The following is a 13,778-nucleotide window of genomic DNA, read 5'->3' as shown; positions in this document are numbered from 1 at the left end:
ATGTGTGTGTGTGTGTATATGTAAACATGGGCCGGTGTGTGTGTAAAGTGTGAGGAGGTATTGGAGAGGAAAATGCAGAGATATATTTTTTTAAATCGATAAACGATATAAACGATAATCGATAAATTGATAAACGAAAATACACCGCCTAAAATAACAGTCGACATATATTTAAAATTCGCCATACACATCCATGCGGGAATCCCACGGGCATGGATGTGTGTGACATTTCGACATATTGAGTTACATGCTGCGCCTGCACATTCAGTTATATAAGATGGTTACTGGCAATTGATCACATCCACAAATGATGTAATCCACACAATTTATGTACTTTACATAACGTTAATAGGAATACATGCCCGTGTAGATGGGAAATACAGTTTGTTTGAAATAAATCACAAATATCAGAAGAAAGTTTTTTAAACCATTTTATATAACTGAATGTGCAGGTGCAGCATCGAACTCAATATGTCGAAATGTCACACACATCCATGCCCGTGGGATTCCCACGGGTGACCCCGCTAGTATATATATAGTTTCCTGGCTCTCCTGAGGTTAGAAACACTTGTTCCAAGCTTTGTGAAAGGAACTGAGATTACCTTCAGTTGGATTTGCCTTCCAGGAGGCAAAGGCAAGTTGTTTCAGGGCAACTGCCTCACCACGAGATTCAGTGTACCATGGACAGGAGGAAGAGTATGACAACTGAAGACGAGATGGGATAAATGTGTGCATGAGAGTGTGATGAATCGGACGACGGAAAGCCAGTTGCTGGCGTGATACACATAACTGTCTGGCAGGGGCGGTCCCTGCGGAGATGAGCGGTTTTGCATATGTAACCATCTGTGAGAGTGGGAGACTGCCATATTTGCTGCTATGCCTCGTTGAGAGCTAGGTAAGAGTTATTAATTTTCTGCTTATTAGTTTGCCTCATTTTAAATGTATTGGGATGCCTTGTTTGTGTCATGTAGACTAATGTTATAATCTTGTGTTATGTATAGATGCACCTGGTCGATTGCAATAAAGCCTCCTTTCCTGCGAGGTCCCTGGCTCTACTTTCACAACAATTTATTGCAATCTTCCTTGAGACGACCTCCGAAGGATGGAGAAGCTGATTCGCTTGGAGCACTTCTCCGGAGATCCGAATGCCCGGACTCCGCTGATCAGTTCAATCACTGGCTCAATTCTCTACGACTTTTTACGGAACTGGTCCCGGACATTACGGAGGCACAGAAACTCGATGTATTATCCAGCAATGTCTCTCATGTCATCCATAGATACATCACTCGATGCACGACGTACGACGAAGCCGTGGCTACCTTACCCTCTACATCAAACCACGCAGCACAGTGTATGCTCGCCACTTATTGGCAACGCGCTAGCAGGACTGCTCGGAGTCCATGCATCAGTATGGCCAGGCTTTTACGACAGCTGGCTCAGGATTGCGCGATTCAGGACTGTACGGCTCTGCAGTACACCGATGATCTGATCCCTGATGCCTTTATTATGGGTCTGCAATCTTCTGCCATCAGACAACGGCTGCTCGAGAAAGATGCTGGATTTCCAAACGGCATTCGACCAAGCCCATGTGTTGCAGTCGGCTCAGGCCATATCCGACTCTTATGGTCAACCTTACAGCTGCGAGTGCTACTGCTCACGACGCAACACGTACACACAATCGCGGTGACCCGGAAGCTGACGCCGGGAGAGCGACTGCTCGATCTGCCGCTCATCGGGCAATACGAGAGGAGAGCTCCAATGAGGTGAATGAGCCCAGCACGGTTGCTGTGACATCGCCCGCTGGTCAGACCGTCAAATGTTTTTTTTTGCAGCAATCGCAGTCACCCTCGCTCAAATTGCCTTGCTCGGGAGTCGGTGTGCCATAATTGCGGAAAGCGAAGACATTTTGCCAAAGTCTGTCCCGCGCCCAAGACCAAGCGTGCAACGCTCGCGGGCACGCGCTTATCGACAGGAACCCGCAGAGCTGCGTGCGGCCTCGCTCGTGCCTTGGTGCCGGTTGAAATCAATGGCCAATTGGTGGAAGCATTGGTCAACTCTGGGAGCGATCGGAGCAACATCAGCCCTCGTTTCGTGGAGCGATTCAGGTGGACTCCAGCTGCCTCGACTAAGCATGTGTACATGGCGTCGGGAGCCCGGTGGCAGCAAGCGCGTGGAGTGTGTGTGGTTGAGCTAGTTGCTAACGATGTTACTTATGGCAATGTTAAGTTGCTCGTCCTCCTTAACCTCTGCTCCGACATCCTCCTGGGTCACAATTTTTTGAATCGGCAGAAACGCTTAGAGATGCAGTTTGGCGGCACCCACACTCTGTCCATGGGTCCACCGATCTGGGCCCGGTTTGCGCCCTTGCCGAGATAGCTGTCGACCCGCCTCGACTATTCCCGAGCTGAACTGTGAATTGCCATCCGGTCGCCGTGAAATCTAGAAGGTATTCCCAGCCGGATGCTATCTTTATAGCCGCTGTAACTAAACGCCGTTTGCATGGAGGCATTATCAAACCCAGCCGTTTACCTTGGCGCACACAAGTGCTGGTCGTCCATCGTAAACGCATGGTCGTAGACTACTCCCAAACTATGAACCAATTCACTCAACTTGATGCATCCCCTTTACCCAAAATGGAGGATATGGTTTGGGCGGTATCCAAGTATAGAGTACAGGCAGTCTCCGGGTTATGAACGCCCGACTTACGAACGCCCGTACTTACGTACCGACCTCCGTAAAGCCTATTATTATTATTATTATTTTTTTTTGAATACAGAATCGAGGCTCGTGAAAGAGCTAACATTTATGACACAGAAAAAAAATCAAACAGACACACAAAGTATATAATAAGGGGAGCAGTAGACAAGAGAAATATGAGAAAAGCTCTGTTCAAGCCACCCTTGATGTTTACTTTAAGAAAATTGACCCAGCACCAGGTCCATCCTCTCCAGCACCGGGTCCATCCTCTCCAACACCAGGCCCATCATCTCAGAGAGATATATCAAGGTATGATTGTTTCAAGGTTTGCAAGACATCAATTGGAACGAGAGTAAGTGTTAACCTTTAATCATTATCTTTTCTTTTCTATCTAAACAGTTTAAGAAATGTTTCTTTCATGTTTTTTTATACCTGTAGATGTTTTAGGTAAAATATATACTATATACTAAGACAAACATTTGACTAATTTACACGAGATGTGAACCGTACGTAACTGTTCCGACTTACATACAAATTCGACTTACAGACAGACTTAAAAACGGAACTCGTTCGTAACCCGCGGACTGCCTGTATTCAGCACGCTTATCTTAAGAAGTGAGTATCATCAGATTCCGATACGCGCTGCCGACCGACCCTATACGGCCTTCAAGTCCGGCCAGCGGTTGTTTCAATGCCGTATAATTCTGTTCGGAGTTACGAACTGAGTGGCGTGCTTCCAAAGAGCTGTAGACGAGATTTTGGCAAAGGAACAAGTGAAAGACGTATTCGTGTATGTTGATAATGTGACCATTTGCGGTTGGAATCAAAAGGACTACGACTCGAACTTGCGTTGGTTTTTGGAAGTGGCTCGTAAATTCCGACTGACCTTCAATGAATCAAAACCTAGCTATTCTGTGGGAACCATGAATCTGATGGGGTACATGGTGTCTGGAGGGGAGATAAGGCCCGATCCGGCACGCCTCCAGGCGCTACTCGACCTTGCCCCTCCCGTTGACCGTGCAACTTTAAGACACACAATGGGACTATTCGCCCATTACAGCATGTGGGTCCCCCAGTTCTCAGAGAAGATAAGACCCCTTGTGGAATGCAAAACATTCGCGCTGCCCTTGCCTGGGCTGACGTCGTTTCAACAACTAAAAGGGGACGTCGCCAGCTCGGTCATAACTTCAATCGACGAGACAATTATTTTTGTGGAAGAAACAGATGCGTCCGATTGCGCAATCGCAGCGACATCGAGTCAGGGTGGCCGACCAGTCGCATTCTTCTCAAGGACACTGGCTGATAGCGAGCGACGTCACTCCTCTATAGAAAAAGAGGCGTTCTCCATGGTCGAATCGATCCGCAGGTGGAAACACCTCCTTCTAGGACAGTGCTTCACAGTCATAACTGATCAACAGTCCGTGTCATTCATGCATGATGGGAAGCATTTGCAAAAGATAAAGAACGAGAAGATTGCTCGGTGGCGCATAGAACTGGCCGACTATTGCTTTGAAATTAAGTACAGGCCGGGTATGCACAACCACGTGGCTGATGCACTGTCTAGGCCCATCTGTGCGGGGATGATCGTTGGCGACCTGCGGAATATCCATGCGGCGCTCTGTCACCCAGGCACGACGCGCATGGTCCACTGTTTTAGGAGTAAGAACCTACCCTTCTCCGTGGATGAAATAAGTCAGTTATGCAAGACCTGCAGGGTTTGCGCGGAACTTAAACCAAGCTTCTACCAGCCAGCGGTGGGTACCCTCATACACGCCGGCAGACCATGGGAGCACCTGAATGTCGACTTCAAGGGGCCTCTGCCCGGTAATCGGTACATGCTGACAATAGTGGACGAGAACTCGAAATTCCCGTTCGCATTTCCATGTGCTGACACGTCTTTCCCGTCAGTGATCCGCTGCTTTAGGCAGCTATTTCTGATGTTCGGGTATCCGGCATTCATACACAGTGACTGTGGGACTGCTTTTATGTCTCGGGAGCTTAAGCAATATTCTCCTTGAGTGTGGTATCGCCTCCAGACATACCACCGCCTATAACCCCCCCCGAGGGAACGGGTTATCGAAAGATACAACGGTGTTATCTGGAGGGCTGTCACGATGGCCTTGTGTACCCGTGGCTTAGCCCCGACCATGTGGGAGCGGGAGCTTCCTGAAGCACTGCATGCGATCCACTCCCTGTTGTGCACCTCCACTAATGCCACTCCTCATGAGAGACTCTTACGGTACCAACATCGCGGTTCTAGCGCTCATCCCTTACCCTCGGGGCTAGCTGAGCCTCGACCTGCACTGCTAAAACGCATGGTTCGTCAAAGCAAATATGAACCGCTTGCTGACCGTGTAGACATACTGGAAGTGAATCCGCAATATGTGCACGTTCGATTGGCCGATGGCCGACAAACCATGGTACCACTTGGCATCTAGCACCTTGTGATGAGATGGACGAAACAGAAGCTGACTCGACTACCCCCGTCCGGCCAGACGCGAGCCCTGCCGAGGCGACTGGGGGTGACGCTGCCTCGCAGTACGAAATCATGTCTCCTTTGCCTCAGGCCGTGGACTTGCGGGGTTTTGATAGGAGATCGCTGGGTGACGGAGAGCGGTCTTTCCCTAGCACCGGGGGCTATGGAGATGTCGGTGTGTACCGCACGCGCGTCGGCCGGCTGTGTCAACCTCCAACTCGTTTCGGTTTTGATTATTCCTATTGGCGGTGTTCTCAAGAGAGGGAGAATGTGATGAATTGGACGAAGGAAAGCCAGTTGCTGCCGTGATACACATAACTGTCTGGCAAGGGCGGTCCCTGTGGAGATAGGCGGTTTTGCATATGTAACCAGCTGTGAGAGTGTGACACTGCCATATATGCTGCTATGACTCGTTGAGAGCTAGGTAAGAGTTATTAATTTGCTGCTTAGTAGTTTGCCTCATTTTAAATGTATTGGGTTGCCTTGTTTGTATCATGCAGACTAATGTTATGATCTTTTGTTATGTATAGATGCACATGGTCGATTGCAATAAAGCCTCATTTCCTGCGAGGTCTCTGGGTCTACTTTCACAACAGAGAGAGAGAACTTTACTTTGGAGATTGCAGAAGAGCTTGGAGAAAGGGAAGGATGAGGAGGACAAAAGGTTTGTTGGTGATGGGATGAGGCACAGTGAGGTGTTGTTTGAGGGGGGGGGGGCAGAGCGAAGTAGAAGGTGTTGTTTGAGGGGGAGGGGGGCAGAGCGAAGTACAAGGTTGAGGATGTGGAGGTATGAGTTGGAAGGGAGAGGAAGCAGGGAGGAGTCAGCTTTGAGGGGAAGGGGCGAGAGTGGAGAAAATTGGTGGGGAGAGATTTGAATGGGGAGGGAGGGGGCTGTGAGGGAGGCGTTTTGAAGAGGAGGGGTGAGGGGGGAGTTTGGAAGGGGAGGCGTTTTGAAGAGGAGGGGTGAGGGGGGAGTTTGGAAGGGGAGAGTTGAGGGGGGAGTTTTAAAAGGGGAGGGTGAGGGGGGAGATTAGAAGAGGAGGGGAGAGGGGGGAAATTTGGAGGGAAGGGGTGAGGTGGGAGTTTAAGAAGGGAGGGGCAAGGGGCATTTAGGAGGGTTGGGTGAGAGGGGAGATTTGAATGGGAGGAGTGAGGGGGATTTTAGGAAGAGAGGGGCGAGTGGAGTTTAGAAAGTGTTGGACGATAAATGAAAAACGAACATTTATTGCAAACTGGGTTTCTTGCGATTTTCAAGACAGAGATCGGTTTGAAAAAATTAGAGTAGCGGTGGAATGAAGGTGAGTTTAGAGAATGTAGAAAAGAAGAACAATAAGAGATTGAATTTTTCTTGAAATGGAATGATTTGAAGAGGAAATTGAAGACAGCCTTTCAAAGAGGAAGAAAAAGAGTGTGTTGTAATATACAACTGAGTACAGGACTGCAAGGGGAAGTTCAAACATTTTAAAACAAAATCATGAAAACTGTCTGGGAAAATTCCCTGAAGTGAGGGCGTGGATCTGAGAAAGAAAGAGAAAGGGTTGAATAAGTATGGTGAAAATGAGAATTGGAAAGGTGAGTATCAGCTGGAGAGGTAGAAGGAAAAGGAGATAAAGGGGGGTGCTCATGCACGGGGGAGGGAGCCGTGAGGAGAGAAGGAAATTATTATTAGATTTTTTTTTTCTTTTTTTGATTTAAGACTAAACAAAGTGTAAGGTGTTCGGGGGAAGAAGGGGGTGAACAACACGATGGTTTGGTGAACAGACAACGCGACAGGAAGCCTCGAGAGACAGACATTACAAACAAGTTTGCACGAATACAAACCAATATCTAATGAGAAAAACACACTGAACACATGCACAGTAAAATAACCAGTAGAAATTTGACAAAAATGTGATTGCGAAAATACTTATCTTTGATGACGTGAAGAGCTCGGAAGGACGCTTCCTCGCCGGAGGAACCGGAAGTGGGAACTGGTATTAAGTCTTCGAGGGGAGAATGTGATTGAATAGTTCCCGGGGGCAATTGCAGAAATTGGAGAAAAGAGGAACAAAAAAGTGGAGGTGTGTGTAAAGTGTGCACGTTAAGTTGAACCAGGAGGGGATTACTGCAGGAACTTGTGTAGTGAAGGAAAGGGAAACTTATCAGTCTCTTCCAAGACACTCTGCCTTTTGACAGGTCGCATAAATGAGATGAGCCACCCCATCTGCCATGTTGAGAACTGGCAATGTGTTTCAGCCTCATCACGTGATATCATAATAATTTTGAGAGCTTCTTATTTAACAGAAACCAAATCAGTTTGTGATGCTGCCATCTCATTACCTAAATGAGAGGCAGCCCAATCACAAACAGGTCTCCTGGATCCTGTGGAATATGAAGTCCTCAAGACGTCTCCATTGGAAAACACAGACACTGGTATTAAGTGCAGTGCAGACGATGAGTTTAAGGAATTATTTGGAATGATGGAATCTGCAGCTCAGTTTGGAAGACAGCTTTGATATGAGATCCACATCATGGCTGATGGTGAAGCCTATAAAGTCAAGAAACCGAACCACTTCCTGTGTTTAACCAGGAAAAAAGATCAGTTGGTTGTATTTTTACAATCGTGCCGGAGTGACAGAGTGAAACTGAGATTTGTCAGAACTGAAAGAGATGGTCCAACAATCAGGACATCAAAATTCATGTTTACTAATTATTAACTTATTTAGCTACTCAAATAAAGATGGACTTGATAGACACAAACAGTGGATTTTCAGCAAAATGACGTCAGAAACCTCACCTGATTCCACATACTCCAAAACGAGGACGGCACGGTCACTGTCTGGATGTTTTATCGGGACGTCGAGCAACTTTACTGAAGGGAAATGAGATAGTGGAGCATAGGTTAACATGGCATAAGAATCCTACCCAAAGCCAAACACCTTTAAACAACATGATCAACATGCACATTTTTTGTGATGACAAGCAGTCAACATGTAAGCCTCAACATAATACCTTCACCATCACCATTCATGATCTTGTATGTAAACATTTATCTGGGTAGTATGAATGAATGAATGAATGATCGTTTTAAGGCCATTTTCCCCGCTAGAGCGGGGGTTAGCCATGCGGGCCCCATGACAATCATGGTTCCCTGTTTGAGAAAATGTTTTTATGGCCGGTTGACCTTCCTAATGCCAACCCTTGGTCGCCTCTTCGATGCGCAGGGATATGGTGTACCTATTCTAAATTGGGGTAAACACCGTGATCATTCATCCCAGCAAGCTGGTACTCAATTTGCCGACCCCGGAAGGATGACAGGCTGAGTCAACCCCCCTGGCGTTAATTCAGCGATCGACCGGGATTCAAACCCAGGATCCTCAGATCCCAAGCCAGCACCCTAACCGCTAAGCCAACACCAGGCTTATGTGTGGGTAGTGTGTGTACAAATCGCAATTCGTATCGAGTAGACTTAAGTTTAGGTAAACAACTTATCAGAATTCTTCCGAGAACATGACATTTGGCGAACACACAACTCAGATGCGGTTGGCTCAGTATATTTGAGTTACAGTGTGTTGGAATCTCATTATTGATTACACAAAAGCAAATGAAAGTGAAACGCAGAGCTGATAAGAGGATCCGGTTTCCAGCAGCAGCTTCTCATCTTATCTTCGCTTGTTTGGCTTCATGAAGCCTGGTGTTGGCTTCATCGTTAATGTTGCTGGCTGAAGATCTTCTGGTGGTGAATTTGAGCCCATATTACAGCCCTGAAATACCACCAGGTGGGTTGACTCAGCCCGTTATCCTTCAGACGTCGCAAAATGAGAACTGGCCTACTGGTAATAGGGGCACTGCATCAGCGGAACAGCCACATTTCTAGAAAGTGATGCAACCAGCAGCCACATGCTGCATACAAAACAACGACTCTTCCCATCCTCGCTAAAAACCATCCTTATTCAGCATGTTCAGCGTCTGTGTCCTCTCCCCCCTTCTCTCACTCTATCTTCCATCAAGTGTCATCCTCTTGCATCCATTCCGCTGCTATCGGTGAAGTACCAGTCTCATGGTGGGATCTGCATCCAGACTCAAGAGCTCAAGTGTGCTTCCTATTAATCCTATGCACCATCCTGTCAAACCTCCAAGACAAATAATGTCTTTCTTGGTATTTGTTATAAATTTTCGAGGTCTTTGAATGAAATAGAACTGCATGTCAATATCAATATGTATATTGATTCTCTAAAACTAGTTGTTCAAGTCTCTCTGAGACAGGAATTGTGATGATGGTCATTTTATTGCAAGTTATTTTCAATTTTGTTCAGAGATGTCATGTTAAAGAAGAAGACCCACTCATTTTTGGCTTAAGAAAATTTTCCGACATTGCAATCAAATTTTAATGTCACCACGGTGTGGAGGGGATGTTTCAGAGAAGAACGAGTGGTCGCATGCACTTGCGAGATGCAAAATAAATGAAATACAGCAGCTGGTACGTTTGTGCTACCAAGTGCACAGTACAACAACTTTGCCTGCATGGTTTAGAGGTTGCGACATCGCAAAATATTAACAGATAACTTCTCGTCACCAAATTTGGCATCAAAGCCCTTTGTAGCCATAGGCAGGTCCAAAGCACAAGAAAAAAGAACAGGACTTGGACTCGGAAAGCTTTATACTCAGACTTTGACAGCTTGGACAACTTGCACTCGGACTCGGACCAGGTGGACTCGACTACAACACTCATGGTGGTGGGAGGAACCATCCTGGACATGTCGCCACTCTGACACAGGATAAAATAGAGTGTAAGCGACATTTCTATTGAAGAACAAGCAATCCAAAAGGGGGGTGACAGGATGGCCTAGAGCTCTAGACGTATGCAGACTCGCCTCAAGGCCGTCTTGCCTGGGTTGGAAACCTGCTAGATCCCGTCTGCTATAATTACTTGGTGAACGCTAAAGACCCACGGTGTCCTTCGCGCAGAGTGGGTGAGCCAACACCAGCACCCTAGCCAAGTTACAAATTCCTGTCCTAACTACTGCTGGGAAGGCAATGGCAAGCCATCCAATTCCCTTGCTGAGGAAGCTGCTTTGGTGGCACCGGCATTCTGTGAAAGCAGATGAAGAGACAGAGCTAAAATATTTTTTGCAAACTTGAACTGTGGCTTTGATTGGGTTGAAGAAAAGTAAATAGTTGAGGAAATTGAGAAATTCATGCCACAGAAGCACAATTTGCAACTTGTTTTTTTCAGACTGGGTCAATCAAAATAAAGACCAATGACTGCACTGTAGACCCAAAAAGCAAGCGGGACATTAACAAGGCTTACGCACATGGACACATACAGTTTCTTGAGATGGTCTACACCCCCCTTCAAACTTTTCACCTTTTGTTGTCTTATAGCCTGGAATTAAATTGTATTAAATCCGACTTTTCCAACTTTATTTACACTTTGTAACCCACAAATTCCAAGTGAAAAGCAAATTCTATAAATTTCAGAAAATTAATTAAAAATACAAAACTAGATTATCTTGGTAGAATAAGTGTCCACCCCCCTGCGTTAATACTTTGTGGAAATACCTTTGATATATATATATATGTGGGGGTTCAGACCCCCCCCCCCCACCTCCCCCCTTGTGTTCTATTATCGTTTGACCTATTACCAAGTATAAACAAGAAAATGTTCTGTTTTTGATTGATTTATGTATACTCATAATACTTTCATGTTCTTTGGAAACCTGTTATCCCAGTATTAGGCTAAAGATGTTGCTCAATTACCAAAAATAACTAATTTGTATGTGTTGCTTTGTAAACCTTATCCATTATATTTCCTGTTAAAGAATTAAGTTACTGTGATGGCATGTTCTCTTACTGTCGAAATATTCCTTTGGAAACTTGTTATAAAAAGTTATATGCTTTGTAAATCCAGACCCTGATGATATAATCCCTCTGTGAAGACCAACCTATCTTTCCCAGTCCCCCTTAAAGGACTGCGTTATATCACTTTCATGTTTGACATTTTTACGACTTGCTGAACTCCCCCAAAAATCAGGTTTCTAGAAAGTAGTCAACATGTTGTTTGACCCTTTAATGACCTTGGAGACCACTCTGTCTTTCCTTTGTCTCGAGAGCTAAAACCACACCCCAATATTCCCTTTATAAAATGAAAGGCTTGACCGAATTATTTTAGAGCATCATGTTGGAATCCTGGTCCTTGTGGGCCTCAGTTTAAGCATTTTGCTTTCCACAAGCTTGTGTGTTTGATGAATCAAATAAATATCTCAGTTGTTCCTTCTCTCAATCATGAGTCTTGAGTCCTAAGTCACGAATCCATCATATATATATATATATATATATATATATATATATATATACATATAATTGTTAGATGAGTTGGTTTTTTTTGTATACAGAATCGAGGCTCGTGAAAGAGCTAACATTTATCACACAAACAAATCAAACAGACAAAATATATAAAAAGAGGGAGCGGTCGACAAGATGGGGAGAGAAGGGGAAGCACACAAACACAACATTTGAGCGCAGGGACATCGGGAGAGGAGGCGTGGGAAGGGGGGGTGGGGGGGGGGGGGAGAAGTATAAAACACAATGACACCAAGGACTTCCAGGAAAGAAGTTGGTATTTCAAAAAAGTGGATTTGGGGTGAAATTAGCAGGGGTAGAAAAGATCAAAGTTTAGGATAAAGGAAGATAAGAGAGGGTGGTGAACAGCTGTTTAAAAGACCTGGAAGGAGGAGTGGGATTGAAGAGAGTGAGGGAGTTTGTTCCAGAGGTGGGAGAAAAGAGGAATGAGTGAGTGAAGGTGAGCAGAGAGTCTTGATTTTGGCAGTTTAACCATAAGAGGGTTGCAGGCAGATTTTGTGCGACCTGTAGGAATATTTGGGGCGACAGAGCCCAGAGAGAGCTGGGGGAGCAAGGCCGGAGAGGAGTCGGCAGAAGACGGAAAGACCACCAGCCTGCCTGCGGTGAGTGAGTGAAAGGCCCGAGGAGTTAGCTTCATCGTGGGAGATTCCAACGATTCTGAACGCTTTGGTTTCAACAGCGTGAAGACGAGCTAGGTGTGAGGCAGGGGTACCAGCCCAGAGGGGAGAGCAGTACTCCATTGAGCTGCAGATGAAAGCCTTGTATGTGGTGAGGAGCTCAGGTGTGCCAAGGAAGGACTTCATACGACGGAGGATGCCCAGTCGGCGACTGGCTTTGGAGGCCAGATTTGAAATGTGGTTTTCCCAGGAAAGATCATGGCAAATAGTGAGACCCAAAAGCTTGAGTGACAGAACTTCTTGGAGAGGATTATTCAGAAAGTGGATGGGAGGGTTTTCCAGTCGGTCTTTTCGGAGAGACATCGTAAGAGTGTGAGATTTATCAGGATTGAAAGACATGTTCCATTTGTTTGCCCAGTCTGTGATTTTGTCCAGGTCTGCAGAGAGTGAGGAGGCTGCAGACTACCGATCTGAGGGATGAGGAATGGAGCGACAGAGAGTAGAGTCGTCAGCAAAGAGATAGAGAGGATTTTCAAGAGAGTCAGAGAGATCATTGATGAAGACCAGAAAAAGCACAGGGCCCAGAACACTACCTTGGGGAACTCCAGCCTGAACAGGAAGAGGAGATGAGAGAAACCCATTCAGGGCCACACGTTGACTACGACCAGAGAGGAAGTCCGCCAGCCATGCGTGGAGATTTCCATGGATACCAAAGGAGGAGAGTTTGGTGAGCAGAGCGGGGTGCCAGACCGTATCGAAGGCACGTGAAATGTCAAGGGAGACAGCTCCAATTTCCTGTTTGGCGTTGAGGACCTCCATCCATTGTTGAGAAAGCAGAAGCAGCATGTCCAGAGTAGAGTGACCAGGTCTGAAACCAAATTGATGATCAGAGATCAAGCCATTGGAGAAGAGGAAAGATTTCATATCTGAAGCAATGATGGATTCCATGACTTTGCTGATAATTGGGAGAAGGCTGATTGGTCTGTAGTTGCTAGGATCTGTTTTTGCACCTTTTTTGTGCAAAGCGGTGATGTTGGCTGATTTCCAAGCAGATGGCAGATGACCTTGAGCAAAAGAGAGGGTGAAGAGAACAGAAAGAGGGAGTGAAAGAGCGGAAGAACATGATTTTAGGACCCGTGGGCTGATGCCGTCAGGACCAGTTGCAGAATCAGAGTCGAGGGTTGACAGAAACTTTTCCACCTTGTCAGGAGGAAAGGACACAGAGTCCAGGAGCAGCTGGGTACGACTGGGTATGGTGGGTACAGAGAGGGATGGGTTTGGGACACAAGATTTAGAGGCAAACACAGAGTTGAGGCATTCAGCTTTTTCACGTGCGGAGTCAGCCGTTAAGCCGTTTGAGGTGAGGGAGGGGATGGAGGGGGAACAAACACCAGAAACAGATTTGACCAGACGCCACCAGGATTTGGAAGAGGGAGACAGATAAGAGAGTTCGGTCTTGAGAACGGTGAGATATTGTTTCCTGGCTCTCCTGAGGGTGGACACACACTTGTTTCGGGCTTTGTGAAAGGAAATGAGATTTCCTTCCGTTGGATTTGCTTTCCAGGAGACGAAAGCAAGTTGTTTCAGGGCAACAGCCTCACCACAAGATTCCGTGTACCATGGACGGGAGGAAGGGTATGACAACT

The 13,778-nt window shown here is 46.3% G+C and overlaps 1 protein-coding gene across 1 annotated transcript in view; it reads right to left on the bottom strand.

Moving 5' to 3' along the window:
* Positions 1 to 13,778, bottom strand: part of LOC137426650 (ribosomal protein S6 kinase alpha-3-like) — a 196,638-nt gene that overhangs the window by 93,109 nt on the left and 89,751 nt on the right. The window contains exon 13 of the mRNA XM_078775236.1: positions 7,950 to 8,024. Within this exon, the coding sequence (XP_078631362.1) occupies positions 7,950 to 8,024 (75 nt within the window). The remainder of the gene's footprint in view (positions 1 to 7,949; positions 8,025 to 13,778) is intronic.

The sequence above is a fragment of the Myxine glutinosa genome, chromosome 1 (genome assembly GCF_964187855.1).
Source record: "Myxine glutinosa chromosome 1, kmMyxGlut1.1, whole genome shotgun sequence".
In the NCBI taxonomy this organism is placed as follows: domain Eukaryota; kingdom Metazoa; phylum Chordata; class Myxini; order Myxiniformes; family Myxinidae; genus Myxine; species Myxine glutinosa.
Note: the sequence above shows the minus strand (reverse complement) of the source record. Positions and strands in the feature narration are given on the sequence as shown.